The 15,231-nt window shown below is 34.9% G+C and overlaps 1 protein-coding gene, 1 non-coding gene and 1 pseudogene across 16 annotated transcripts in view; 2 read left to right on the plus strand and 1 right to left on the minus strand.

Moving 5' to 3' along the window:
- APC (APC regulator of WNT signaling pathway) overlaps positions 1-15,231 on the plus strand; it is a 142,511-nt gene that overhangs the window by 69,137 nt on the left and 58,143 nt on the right. For all 15 annotated transcript variants that reach the window (XM_015140575.3, XM_028849654.2, XM_078005103.1 and 12 more), the window contains 2 exons: positions 1,107-1,215; positions 6,386-6,499. In XM_015140575.3, the coding sequence (XP_014996061.3) occupies positions 1,107-1,215; positions 6,386-6,499 (223 nt within the window). The remainder of the gene's footprint in view (positions 1-1,106; positions 1,216-6,385; positions 6,500-15,231) is intronic.
- On the minus strand, positions 3,152-3,836 carry LOC693571 (chromobox protein homolog 3 pseudogene; annotated as a pseudogene).
- LOC114679086 (U6 spliceosomal RNA) lies at positions 3,891-3,997 on the plus strand. Its single transcript, XR_003730772.1, has one exon. It is a non-coding gene; the product is annotated as a U6 spliceosomal RNA (small nuclear RNA).

The following is a 15,231-nucleotide window of genomic DNA, read 5'->3' on the forward strand; positions in this document are numbered from 1 at the left end:
TGCAGTGGTATGATCTCAGCTCACTGCAGCCTCAGCCTCCTGGGCTCAAGTGATTCTCCCAGCTCAGCCTCCTGAGTAGCTGGGACTATAGGTGTGCACCACCACACCTGGCTAGTTTTTGTATTTTTTTGTAGAGATGGGATTTTGGGGTTTGGGTTTTTATCATGTTGCCCAGGCTGGTATTGAACTCCTGAGCTAAAGTGATCCACCTGCCTCGGCTTCCCTAAGTTTTGGCATTACAGGCATGTGCCCCACACCTGGCCCCCAGGATCAATTTTTAAGTGAAAAAAAGTTGCAGGACAACATGTACTATAATAATACGCTACTATTTATATTTAAAATGAACATATAAGTATGCACATATATCCTTGCATTTTTATAGAATAGCTCTAGAAATACACATAAGAAAATTATAACAGTGGTAGCTCCGGCAAAGAGCCACGTGAAAAGAGATAGATTATATACTTTTTTACCTCTTGAGTTTTATCCCTGTAACACTCTTACTGTGCATTTATGTTTACAATGCTCAGGTATACAGTATCTTAATACAGATTGCTATGGAGAACACCACCATTTGGTGTTAAAATTCCAAACTAAGAAGTTTCTCTCCCTCATGACTTCCTCTTATTTCAAAATGACAGTATATTTCTTATTATTGTGACTGCCGTGAAGCTGAAAGCCACATCAGTGTCCAAGGTCGTAGCTTCCTATATTCTAGGTTTGTCTTCTGGCATCATTGTTGCTTTTCTTAATTCCTTTACTATGCTTTTTATTCTTATACTAATTTTGAGTTTTGTTATATCTGTACCTTTTACCTATCATTATTTTCTTAGACTATAAATATGAAGAAAGCCTTTAGTGAAGTGTAAGTATTGTTTTAAGGATGATTACCCGTTTATTTAGAAAAAAATGTTCTTTTTAATAATCTAATTATAATGACTGTAATATTCTAAGTCCTACCTTTAAAATTGAAATCAATGTAAATTTTTTGAGTAATTCATTATTAGCACTTTAGGTAGAGAAGTTTGCAATAAAAACTGGTGTAAGTATTGCTCTTGTGCAGTCTGTATTAGCATTGTTTAAACATACCTTTTTTAAAAAAATAGGTCGTTGCTTCTTGCTGATCTTGACAAAGAAGAAAAGGAAAAAGACTGGTATTATGCTCAACTTCAGAATCTCACTAAAAGAATAGATAGTCTTCCTTTAACTGAAAATGTAAGTAACTTGGCACTACAACTTATTTGAAACTTTAATAACTTGATATATTAAAGTACCTAGGTAATCCATTAAAATTCAGGATAACTGAATTTATAGTTATTTGTAAACTGTAATATATTTTACCCATCTTTAGGCCTGAATATATAATAGTTAATGAATTTTTGTTTGTAAAGATGATAAAACTATTGTGCTCAAATGTTTTATTTAAAGCTCTTATTTAGAAAATCTATAAAGTTTGAATTCTAGAGGACCTCATGGTTCAACTAGGCAACTAGTTTTTTATTTCTGTGTATTGAATTGTCAAACATATTCTATAGAAATATTTGTTACCATCTGCCTATTTTTTGTACTGTTACAGGAATTATGCCATATAGTTTTTGCAATAAAAATATCTCTGAAAATATTCCAGATATAAATGCCAGTAGCTATAGTACAGATATTAGCATTTTTGCAAACACTAAAGTTGGTTTGTTTTGCAAATATAACTATGTTTTAAAATTTTTTTAAGGAATATGGAACTATTGACCACTGTCCACCAGTATTCACGATAAACTAACAGTGTGCAGTTGAGTAACATTCTGATTTACTACAAGGGGTTGTTTTTCTTGTCCTCCGCTGAACCAGTAAAACATATACTGAAAAGATCGAACCTACATGTAATGAATGTGTTGGAGTAAAGAAAATATATGCAAGTCAATAGTTTAGATTACCGAAGTTTGTTCACCCATTTATGACAGCAGGTCCTAACCATCTGATTAGGTTTCCATGAGCCAAGTCTTAGACATGAATCGTGACCTTTTAGTCAATGTAACACAGGGACTTCAACTTTTTGTTAAGAAATGACTCATCATGGCAGAGGCTCACGCCTGTAACCCCAGCATTTTGGGAGGCTGAGGAAGGTGGATCACTTAAGGCCAGGAGTTCGAGACCAGCCTGGTCAGCCTGGTAAAACTCTGTCTTTACTAACGTAAATACAAAAATTAGCCAGACGTGGTGGTCCATGCCTGTAGTCTCAGCTACTTGGGAGGCTGAGGCAGGAAAATCACTTGAACCTGGGAGGCAGAGGTTGCAGTGATCCAAGATCATACCACTGCACTCCAGCCTGGGTGACAGAGCGAGACTCCATCTCAAAACAAAAAGAAAAAACAAAAAGAAATGACTCACCAGAGGAATCTTTTAAGTGTCCATTTAACTGTCCTGGTTAGCTAATTAAAATACACTAGGATTTGTCTAGTTTCCTCATCTGGATGTTGTTGGCAATGGTAAAATTTTTCGTTTTAGAAATTGTGTAAACCATTGCATTTACAGATACGAATTCTGATATGGCTGCTTTTAAATTATTCAATTTAAATTGTGCAGTTACTTAAAATCATTTATTTAACTTGAAATGTATGACTTCAGGAGATTTTTCAATTTAACCTGAAGTGATTTATTTTTCTTAGATTGCTCAGACTGATGACATTTCAGAAACATTGGATTACCTGTGACTTTTGTTTTCGTAAATGTTTAAAAACAATAAAAAAGAAAACATTTACGTGTGCATTTTCTTTATACACACACACACACACACACAAAATAAGAAACCCAGAATGGTCCTTCGGCATATGAAAACAGAAGTTCTGATTGAGTAATGGCTATGGAAATTGCCCCTAATATATTTAGAAAAGCTGTTCTCTCATGCAGTGGATATAATATACCATGGTATCTAATGTTTTTTTTTTTGTTTTTTTTTTTTTTCTGATGAAGGAAGCAACTACAGAAAGCTTTTATTTGTTTGAAGTAACCAGTGCTATCAATGCAAAAGAAAATCCACAACAACTCTCCCAATACTACTTTCAAAACGAACATACCAAACTTGATTTTCATTAAAATGTAGTTATTTCTTCACACTAGTAAATCAAAAACCGAGACCCATATAAAACAGTGTGAACAATTACTGTGCTTCATCTTCTGGACAAGAATGCCAAGTTAATTTCTCTTTAAAAAAAGCAATTACAATTTGAGGACCCTTACATTTTCCTCTTCTGCCAGCAGCAACTCTGCCTAATCTGAATCCTTCCATTTCATGAGAAACAGCAATTCTCCACTGCTGTCTGTGGCACCAATTACTCTTTCAGGATCAAGACATCTGGCAAAGCTTTTTGGTTTGTCAGCAGCATCCCTTTTCTTCTTTGATTTACTGTCATCAGATTCACTGTCAGATAAAGATTATCTGTTTGTGCCATCTTTTTCTTGACTAGTTTTTTGAAAATTAAGAAATGCTTCAATTAACCCTGAACAATCTAAATTTTCTTTAGGTTCCCAAGTGTTGTCAGCATCTGTAAATCCCTTCCACTTCAGGAAGTATTCCACTTTCCCATTCACTACACGTCAGTCTAGTACATTTTCCACCACAGATTCTTCCAGCTCTACCTCTTCCTCTTTTTTACTCTTTCCATTCTGTTTGTTTCCTATTTTTTGCAATGTAGTTTTATCGGAGGCCATTTTTTGTTGCAGACTTGAGGAGCTGATATTCACCACCTCCAAGCCGCTCCGGGTTATAGGTCTGCAGTGTTCTATTAAAAAAAAAAAAAAAAAAAAAAAATTCTAATCCCGTCAGCCTCTCCCTCTCCGTGTCAACGATTTTATTCATGGGATGGCACATATAAGAATATTTCTCAAATACATTTGTAGTGGCCGTGTCAGCAGCACATATCCTAAAACTGGAATGATGCAGAGGAGATTAGCATGGCCCTTGCTCAAGGATGACATGGAAATTCATGAAGTATTCTATATTTAAAAAAAAAGAAAAGAAAAAATACATAATCTCAAACAAGACTACCTATTTTAACTATTATCCATAAATATTTCATGTAACTTTTTGTTTTTGTTTTTGTTTTGTTTTTGTTTTTGTTTTTTTGAGATGGAGTCTTGCTCTGTTGCCCAGGCTGGAATGCAATGGCGCAATCTCAGCTCACTGCAACCTCTGACTCCCGGATTCAAGCGATTCTCCTGCCTCAGCCTCCCAAGTATCTGGGACTATAGGCGCATGCCACCATTTCCAGCTAATTTTTTGTACTTTTAGTAGAGGTGGGGTTTTACCGTGTTAGCCGGGATGGTCTGTATCTCCTGACCTCGTGATCCACCCGCCTTGGCCTCCCAAAGTGTTGGGATTACAGGTGTGAGCCACCATGCCTGGCCACGTGTCATTTTTTAAAAGAAAATAGGCTAATTAAAATAAAACTTATTCTCTTAGCTTAGATTTTTCATTTTCTACTACTACTATGAGAGACCAAAATAGACAAAAAGGTAAAAGTTGAAAGAGAGAAAACCTTTTTGAAAACATGTAACTAACCAGGTTTCCTGAGTGGACATTGGCTGACAGGAGGTGGAACTGGAAGCTTACGTGCTCACTCTCCTAGAATAATCATTCAGGGTTTTAAGAGAGAGAGAATCCCTTTTTCTGACAGGGCCCTTAACATGTTAACACTTAACAGTGCTCCTGGGAATTAAGGAGCACAGGTAGTGAGAGAACATTTATTGGAGAATTGTTGGCATGTGAGGATTAGGAATTTGGGGGGATTTGTTGAGACTATAACTTTTATAAAGAAAAATACCAAAGTGTAGTTTTGCTTACCATTAACTTTGGTCATTAGAGAATACACAAAATCCAGAATCCAACTGTCTACATGAGGTCAGTTTCAGGAAAGAGCTTAAATGTACATGACGATTCAAGAGTATTTGGTTGCTATCTGAAACAAAGATCAGTTGTCAAGTTGATTATTCTCTACTAATTTATTAAGTGATCACATTTATTTAATATGATATATAAGACATTATCGGGGACCATTGGCAACATTAGCAAATTTAAACTCTGCTTGTATTTTATAACTTTTTTAATTTCACAAATTTTGCATTTATGTTGGGAAGCCAAGTTAATGAACACTTTATGTGGAAATACCTACTTATCAAAATACTAAACATTACTGAAAACATCAAATCTAAACCACATTATTGCAACATAGTATGTCATGTTCAATTTTTTTTTTTTGCAGAGAGGGTTTGGGAAATGGAGGACTAATAAGTGGAGTTACAACTGGCTCAGTAGGAATAAGAAATAACATGCAGACTATTTCATCTCTGTTGCAACCCATAATTTGGGTATGCCTAAGGGAATACATTCTGCATATGAATGTCATCTGTATGTTGCAAAGGGAAAAGGGTGAGAACTAACCTAACTACAACTGACAACACAATTTGGAGTTCTTAGACCAGAATGCTATTCTGAGTCAGATATATGTCATACACAGTTTTCTTTGGGCACACAGAAAATCTATAGCATTTTCTCATTCCCTTCATGGCCCATTATAAGTCTGTTACCTATCATTTTATTTAATCAGATTTTTTAGCCTTTTGGGCATGGGTTTATAATGAAACTTGTGAATGAAACACAGGTTTCATTACCTTGTCCTTTTAAAATCCTGTTGCATGCTTGGCAGTTATCACAGTCCTTGGAATTTTAATTAGAGGGTTAATAAATTTTTGAATGAGTTATCACCCATTCTAAAGAAGTACCTCTTTTTATTTGTTTCAACTTTGCTTTACTTTTGAATTTTTACCAAAGTCTGTGTTGACTTTGTCCACTCTATTTATGATTATTTTTATTACATGTAGGCTTTTTCTTATCCCATATTCTTCATTTGATTAATGGAAAAGTTCTCTCTATTTAGTCTGTATGTATATAGTAATCCTTACTTTAAGTTGAAGTATAAGCTTAAGAATAATGGACTTGTTTCTTGAAATTTCTATGTTGTCCACATTAATATGCTAGTATTTAATAATTAAAAGTAGTGCCTCTTCAGTAGAGAAGAGTCATAAGGGAACTGAAGTTAGCCTCGCTCTAACTGGACCAATTATATATTTTAAGTGAAATAGGCCAATCTAATTAAAGCCACTTGTGACTTTGGCAAATAAGTGTTTGAATTCCACGTCACATCAGGGATCCGGATTGAGTCTGACACCTATAATCAAATTTAAACACTCCTTGGAGTAAAAAATAATTTTCTCATTCACCATGACTGACATATTTGCTTATTCATTTTCTTTATTGGTAATTATATGCTTTTTTGCTTTTACTGATTAGCATAAATACAAGATATTGATACTTTTGTATTGTTTGTGGTTTTAGTTTTCCTTACAAACAGATATGACCAGAAGACAATTGGAATATGAAGCGAGGCAAATCAGAGTTGCAATGGAAGAACAACTAGGTACCTGCCAGGATATGGAAAAACGAGCACAGGTAAGTTACTTGTTTCTAAGTGATAAAACAGCGAAGAGCTATTAGGAATAAAATGAATTACAGCTCTGTTAATATTGATTAAATTTTATTATTAAAGACAATTATAAGGCTGTCTTTATTTTGGCTTTATTTCACAATAAGATTTATGGCTGCTGAGCTACATAATCAACATTCACATAATTGTTTCTTTACCATATTCATTTCCCCTGATACTGTTCTGTTCTGCCTTGGAATTGTAAGGGAGAGATAGAGTTAGATGGTGGTCTTCTGGTAGCTAATAACTAGCTTCAGTTCTCCTTTGAGATTTTTACTTCTTATAATCTAAGACTGTATAAAGGCATTCAGAACATGTCACTGCTCTTCAAATTGTGCACTTAAAAAAAAAAAAAAAGCCCTCATTCAAGGATAATAGGAAGGAAACAAAAGAGAATTTTAGGAGAGACGGAGTAAGTTATATGGAGAACATTCCTCTATTTCTACCCTCAATGTCAAGAAAGAGTATTAGCTAGCTGTGCTATTAAATATTTTTATATATTATTGAATATAGCCTTTTTATATTCAAACAAGTTTATGAATGACTAATGTTTTTAAGCCCTGAAGAGGCCTTGCCAATTGCCTTATCTGTTTCAAAACTAGCATGGGTTGTTGTTTGCTTTTTTAACTTTTGGGACAAATTGGGAGGAAAACATTTAAAGATTTTCTTTAAGTAAATATTAATAGCAAATAAAAGGAGAGACCAACATTTACATGGTAGTGATACATGTACATTTTTTATTCCATAAAACAGATAGTTTTAAAATGGCTACTGTAGGATATTTTACATTCCTTGAAGTATAGTCTTCATTTTTTATGTAACGCTTCCTAAACATAATGAATATTCTTCTTTTTTTTTTCTTGAGAAGGAGTCTCACCCTGTTGCCCAGGCTGAAGTGCAATGGCATGATCTCGCCTGCAACTTCCACTTCCCGAGCTCAAGCAAGCCTCCTGCCTCAGCCACCTGAGTAGTGGGGATTACAGGCTTACGCCACCATGCCCAGCTAATTTTTGTATTTTTAGTGGAGATGGGGTTTCACCATGTTTGCCAGGCTGGTCTTGAACACCTGACCTCAAGTGATCCACCCGCCTCGGCCTCCCAAAGTGCTGGGATTTAGAGTCATCATGCCCAGTGTATTAGTTCATTTTCAGGTTGCTGATAAATACATACCCGAGACTGGGCAGTTTATAAAAGAAAGAGGTTTAAGGGACTTAACAGTTCCACGTGGCTGGGGAATCCTCTCAATCGTGGTGGAAGGCAAAGAAGAACAAGTCGTGTCTTACATGGATGGTGGCAGGTAAAGAGAGAGAGACTGACAGGGAAACTCCCATTTTTAAAACCATCAGATCTCGTGAGAATTACACTATCACCAGAACAGCACAGGAAAGACCCACCCCCATGATTTAATTATCTCCCACTGGGTCCCTCCCACAACACATGGGCGCTACAAGATGAGATTTGGGTGGATACACAGAGGCAAACCGTATCACCCAGCCTAAACATAATGTATATTCTATCGGTTTTGGAGTATGGTGGTAGGCTAAGGTGCTACTAAAACACCGGTACCATGCTACATTTCATAGTCTATACATGTTAGTTTCCTAATGAGGTTGGAGGCTTAACTAGTGTGTGTGTGTGCATGTATGTGTACATGTTAGTTATAATACATGTATATAATATATTGCTTTTTTTACCTTCCCTCTTGCCCCATCCCAGTCAGAAAGATTCGTGACTTAAATGTCAAAAATAAAACTTTAAACCTTTCAGTAGAAAATATACATAACTATGTTTCTGATATTAGAGTAGGAAAGTATTTCTTAAGAAAGACTTAAAACACTAATGATAAAAGACCAATAATTTTACTGTATTAAAATTAATAATTTATCTTCAAGTACCTTAAAGAAAGTGAAAAGATAAGGTACAAATTGGGAGAAGATATTTATTACCATATAACTGGCAAAGAACTAAAACCAAGAATATATAAATAATTTCTAAAAATATATTCCATTTTATATTTAGATTTAAATTTGAGATTTTCATGGAATTATTTTAAAATGTTAGGTTTGTTTGTTTCAAAAAACAGAAATGTTACTTAGGTTTATATGAATTTGCATTTTTAGAACATGAATATATGGGATACTGTAGACATAAGTTAGTTTTTCTGTATCTGTTAATGTGAGCTTTTTTTTTTTAGAGAGAGAGAGATCCTTAAAGAGCAAGACGAGGTGGTAGTTGTAAAAATTCTTGTGCTATTTAAATATAAGCATGTGTATTCCAGACAGTTTATATCCCTGAAGAGAGGTTAACTTGAGTTCTTTCTTGGCCATTTTGTTCACATAAGGGCTAAAATAGTCATTCTTTTTTTATTCTGGAATGCAGTATTCTTCATTTTGGTAGTTAATATTCTAAAGAAATTTTATTCTGTATTTTGAGAAACATACGCATTCATTTATTCTGGAAATAGTTATATGAAGGTTAAGGTTAAAGAAATTGTAAACAAGATAAAAAGGCAAATAATGGAAATGTTGGTAGAATATATGAGATTTAATATCCCTACTCTACGAGGATCACCTACAAATCAATTAAAAATTATCAACTGTGCCAGGCATGGTGGCTCACACCTGTTATTCTAGCACTTTGAGAGGCTGAGGCAGAAGGATCACCTGAACCCAGGAGTTCGAGACCAGCGTGAGCAACATAACAAGACCCTGCCTCTCCAAAAAAAAAAAATAAGCTGAGTATGATGGTGCACATCCATGGACCTAGTTACTTGGGAGGCTGAGGGAGGAGGATCCCTTGAGCCCAGGAGTTCAAGGCTGCAGTTAGCTACAGTCTCACCACTGCACTCAAAAAAAAAAAAAGGAAAGAAAAGAAAGAAAACAGATAACCAAATAGCAAAATAGTCAAAGGATGTGAATAGTTCTATCACAAAAATAAGTTCAAGTGTCTAATGAACGATTGTGAAAAGATGCTTAAACATCATTAGACATCAGGGAAATGTAACATAAAATAAGGTACTATATTTTTTTTGCCTATCAGGCTGTCCGAAACGTTATAATTTGATGACATGCAGTATTAGCAAGGGTGTGAAAGTAAAAAACATCATCTACCTTGTTTTAAATCTTTGGTTTTTTGGTTTTTGTTGTTGTTGTTGTTGTTGTTGTTTGAGACACAGTCTTGCTCTGTCATACAAGCTGGAGTGCAGTGGTGTGATTTCACCTTATTGCAACCTCCACCTCCTGGCTTCAAGCGATTCTGGTGCCTCAGCCTCCTGAGTAGCTGGGACTATAGTTGTGGTGCCACCATGCCCAGCTAGTTTTTGTATTTTTAGTATAAACAGGATTTCGCCATATGGGTCAGGCTGGTCTTGAACTCTTGGCCTCAAGAGTTCTTGCCTGCCTTGACCTCCCAAAGTGCTGGGATTACAAGCTGGGATTACATTGTCTACCCTGTTGTTTTAAGAATAAATTGATACATTTTTGGAGGACAGTTTGGCATTATTTGCCAAAATTAAAATGCCTATGCTCTATGACCCTGTGTTTCTATAGGACTTCTAGAAATATGTTGTGTACAGAAATATTTACTTTAGGGCAGAATATAAATACATATTTTAAATTATTAAATGATTAAAGTATGCAAGCTATTATAAAATAAGATACTGAGAATAGTGGGAATATGGTAGCCAAAGCATTCCTTTCCCTCCTAACTCCCTGCTTGCGTGATTCAACAAGTGAAACAAGAACGGCCCTGGAAGAGGAGATCTCAGGAGGGTCTGAAGCTATGAGAAAAAATATGGGGTCTTATTTGCAAGGGGAAGGAGTAAATAAGAATTCCAAATAAAATAATAGAATGAAAGTTTTTAAACATATAAGTATTACCAAAAACCAGAAGCAAACCTTATATTAAGAAAATAGTGGCAGGGTGAAATAGCTCAGGCCTGTAATCCCAGTACTCTGGGAGGCCAAGGCAAGGGATCGCAAGTTAGCAATTGTGTTGGCACACAACCGTAATCTCAGCTGCCTTAAGGAATGCTGAGGTGGTAGGATTGCTTGAGCTTAGGAATTAGAGGTTGCAGTAAGCTGTGATCACACCACTGCACTCCAACCTGGGTGACAGAGCAAGACCCTGTCTTGAAAAATAAAACAGAAATAATGAGGTAATCATCGTTGCTATCATTAATATGTTTGAGGAGCTTGCTGTCATTACTATTATTTAACTTTGTTTGACAGGCTTGACTGATGCAAGTAGAAAAAACAAAAGTGTTACGAATCCTACACTATTTTTGAACTAGAAAGGAAGAGATTAAATAATTATTTGTAAGTGATGTGGTGGTTTGCCTAGAAAAGCTATATAAAATGAACTAAAAAGTATTTAAACTAGTAAGAGAATTTAGTAAGGTATCTGGAGTTAAGATACATACAAAAATCAGCAATAACTACCAGTTAAAAGTGGAAATGGGGTTAGGAGGACCTGTTCATAATAACAGGAAACTTTAAAGTAACTAGAAAAAGCCTGCATAAAGAAAAACATAAAATTGTTGAAGGACACTAAATTTTTTGGAACCTAGAAAAATGAGTCTAAAGTTTATAGTGCAGGAATTTCCAAAAATGTTTATGAAAGAATGCGTAATTGAAGATTTACCTTAGCATTTGTTAAAATTTACTGTGAAGATGTTGGAATAATCACAGTATGGTAATAGCACAGGAATAAATTTAGGCAAATAATAGAGACTAGAAAGAGGTACAAGAATATTTAGAATCTTTATATGACAGAAGTTACATTATAAATTTTGGAGAAAATGGTAAATTACTCAATAAATTATATAGGTACAACTAATGACCTACTCAAAAGATGAGAAATTAAACCCTTATATCTTAAGAAAAGTTACAGGTTGATTAACTATTCAAATGTGAAAAATAAATCTAAAATTAATAGAATAAAATACAGACAAGAGATCTTAAATATGAATGGAAACTCAAAAGCAGTAAAGAGGAAAGTTGGGATATATCTTGTAACATTTTAAATCATTGATTGTACGAAAGATAAGAGAAAAATATTTATAACACATAAAGGGGAGAATGTTAATATCCCTAAAATATAAGAATGCCTACAAATTAGTAAGAAAAAGACAACCCTGTGTTTTTGTTTTGTTCAGAAAGGGGGTCTTGCTAGTTGCCCAGGCTGGAGTGCAGTGGCCATTCACAGGAGCAATCATAATACACTACAGCCTCAAACGGCTCTAGCAACCCTCCTTCCTCAGCCTCCCACATAGTTGGGACTTTAGGTGTGTACATTGCACCTGCCTAACCCATGTTTTTTAATGGACAGAGGATGTAATAAGGTAATTAATTTAAAAGATGGCATATGACCATTAAAACACATACAAATGACTAGTAAATAATTTAGGAAAACTCAAAATCCACTTTTGCCTACCTATGTGAGATTGTTAGTCTCCAGGTACCTCTTAACTGCGTGGTTATTTATTTACTCTTACTTGTTCAGTGCGTATTTGGTCACCTAGTATGGTGGTACTTACTCTTCCACAGGCATGTAAGCAAAGGTTGGAAAAGTGCACATCAGTTTGTTAATAGAACTTACTACTGGGATGTGGGAATTGGTGGGGTGAAGGTGTAGTAAGTACACCTCTATGTTGTCATAATTGATGATACTGTTTAATATAGTGTATCTCCTCCCTAGTTGAGGGACACGTAAGTTGATCTAATTTTTCAGTTAAAAACAGCTCTGATAAACATACTTTTTCTTGTCTTGTAAACAAACATGGAAGAGTTTCTCTAGGTGAGGAGTCAGCAATCTTTTTCTTAGAAGGCCACATAGTAAATATTTAGGTTTTGTGGACCATATGGTCTCTTTTGCAACTACTCAACCCTGCCTTTTTTTTTTTTTTTTTTTTTTTTTTGAGACAGTCTCACTCTGTCGCCTAGGCTGGAGTACAGTTGTGCAATTTTGTCTCACTGCAACCTCCGCCTCTAAGGTTCAAACGGTTCTTGTGCCTCAGGCTCCCAGTAGCTGGAATTTCAGGTGTGCACCCCCATGCCTGGCTAATTTTTGTATTTTTAGTAGAGACGGGGTTTCACCATGTTGCCCAGTCTGGCCTCAAACTCCTGACCTCTGGTGATCCACCTGCCTCAGCCTCCCAAAATGTTGAGATTACAGGCATGAGCCACCACTCCCAGCCTCAACCCTGCCTTTTAACAAGAAAGCAGCCATAGATAATTTATGAACAAATGGGCATGGCTGTGTGCCAGTGAAAATTTACAAAAACAGATGGCTAGCAGGCCCTGGTTTGCTAACCATTGCCCTAGGATATATATCTAAAAGCATAATTGCCGGTCATAAGGTGTGAGTGTTTTGAATTAGTGTTTACCAAATTGCTCTTAAAGTGATCTTTTTAGTTTACATTTCTACTAGTAGTATGTGAGAATTCTTGTTTCTGTATGTCTTCTCCATCACTTGTGAGTCAGAATTTATAATTAACAATCAGTGGGCAATGAAACATTTTGTCATCTTAACCTTCATATTTTCCTGAGCTACTGAAGTTGAATCTCGAATATATTTATTAGATTTTGGAGTTTTCTTTCTAAGTTACTTCTTCGTATCCCTTGATCATTCCCTATTGTTAAATGTCTTGTTTTCATGTGTTTGAGAGATGTTTTAATATCCCCTTGATACCAATCCTTTGTAGATAATATATATCTCAATTCCTCCCCACCAATTCTGTTATCTATATTGGCCTCATGATAACAAAAATAAGCTTTTATAATAAAGCTCAATTAATTATATTGCCAGATTTGTGCTTTCTGTGACCTATTTATACATCTTTTCCTATACTGAAGTCATAAAGGTAATCTTGTATTTGCTCCTTAATTCATCTTGAGTTTGCTATTATGTATGTTGTGGAGGCAGGAGTCTAACTTATATGTATATTATATATGTGTGTATGTGTATTATATATTAATACATATTTATTTACACACACTTGATTTATACATGTGTGTATCTGTAGTTATGTATAGTCATACACACACGTATACATATATTTATGTTGTTAACTGAATTTCTCATTATCACGTATTGGATACCGCACTAGTTCCTCATCGATGAGTGATGTCATCTCTCATCATATATCAAGTTTATATATGCTGGATATTTCTGGACTCTCTTCTGTTAGTCCACTTTAGCTTCTCCGTGCCTGCACTGATACTACATTTTTTATTTGCTGCAGTTTTATAAATCTTGATACCCAGTTGGGTGAATCCTTCTTTGTTTTTAAAAATGTAGTATTCTGCCTTATTACTCTGCCATTTTAACTTTAATGTCAGCTTCTAATTCAAATAAAAGCTTCATGGGCTTTTGATTAGAATTACATTAAATTTATAGATTAAGGAGAAATCAGACCTTCATACTATTTAGTCTTGGTTGAAAGGATGGACTCTGGAACCAAACCTTCTATATTCAAATCCCAAACCTGTCTCTTAGCAAGACTGTGATCCTAGGTAAATTCTCTGTCTCAGTTCTCTTGTCAGTACAATACACATATTGATAAACTGTAAAATGTGAGGATTAAATGAGTTGATATATGTAAAAGCACTGAGAACCTGGCACATAGTAAACAAATTATTAGGTATTATTATTAATTTTATATCTCTTTATTCATTTAGGCTTTATTTTGTATCCTTCAATAACGTTTTATCAAATTCTCCACAGGGGTCTTACATATCATTTAAAAAAATTATTCGTAGATATGTTACAGTTTTTGTTGGTATCGTAAGTGGGAATTTCTTTAATTATATTACTAAATTACGTTTAAGTAAAAAGTATCCAGTAGTCTTCCTGAAATATTTTATTATATCATCGCCGGTTTAAGGTTCTATACATTGCCATATTGTTCGCAAATGATGACATTGTTTATCCTTTCCAGTCCTTACAGTGTTTTTACTTTTGTTGTATTAAGAACTCTAATATATCTTTGAATGGAAACAATGATAGTGGTCTTCTTTTTCTTATCTTGACTTTAAAGGGAATTCTTTTAAAATTTCAGTTAAGTGTGTTGTTTACTCAGGGTTTTTGATACGTGCCCTTTATCAAGTTAAGGGATTTACCTTCTATTCTAATTTGTGGAGAGTCATCCTGAATCTGTGTTACTATTGAAGTTTTTAAGGAACCGCTTTTTTCTAAAGTCATATCAAGTCCATACTCCTGAACAGTTTGTTGTTAAACATAATTTCATAAATATTCTTGTCATATAGAAAAAGGAAAGAAATACTTAGTGGTTAAGCATCCCTAATCCAAAAATCCAAATCGTGAAGTGCTGCAGTGAGCATTTCCTTTGAGCGCCATGTGGGTGCTCCAAAAGTTTCCTATTTTGGAGCATTTTGGGTTTTGGATTTTTGTATTAGGGATAGGGATTAGGAATACTCAAGGTGTAGTGGCTTCTTCTATTTTCATATTAGAAACAGAAGCACAAGGAATGTCATGTCAGAAACCATCCACCTCACTGGACATCAAGACATAGACATGACCTCAGTATTTAGTGAGATACTGGCAATATGGAAATGTAGTGTAAAATGGAGAGGAGTAGGAGATATAATTTCCTGTTTTCATTCTCTAAATATTAAAATTTTTTATTTAGGACTGTATTGATGGAAGGGAGCTAATTATATAGAAACTGATTATATAG

The sequence above is a fragment of the Macaca mulatta genome, chromosome 6, assembly GCF_049350105.2.
Source record: "Macaca mulatta isolate MMU2019108-1 chromosome 6, T2T-MMU8v2.0, whole genome shotgun sequence".
In the NCBI taxonomy this organism is placed as follows: Eukaryota; Metazoa; Chordata; class Mammalia; order Primates; family Cercopithecidae; genus Macaca; species Macaca mulatta.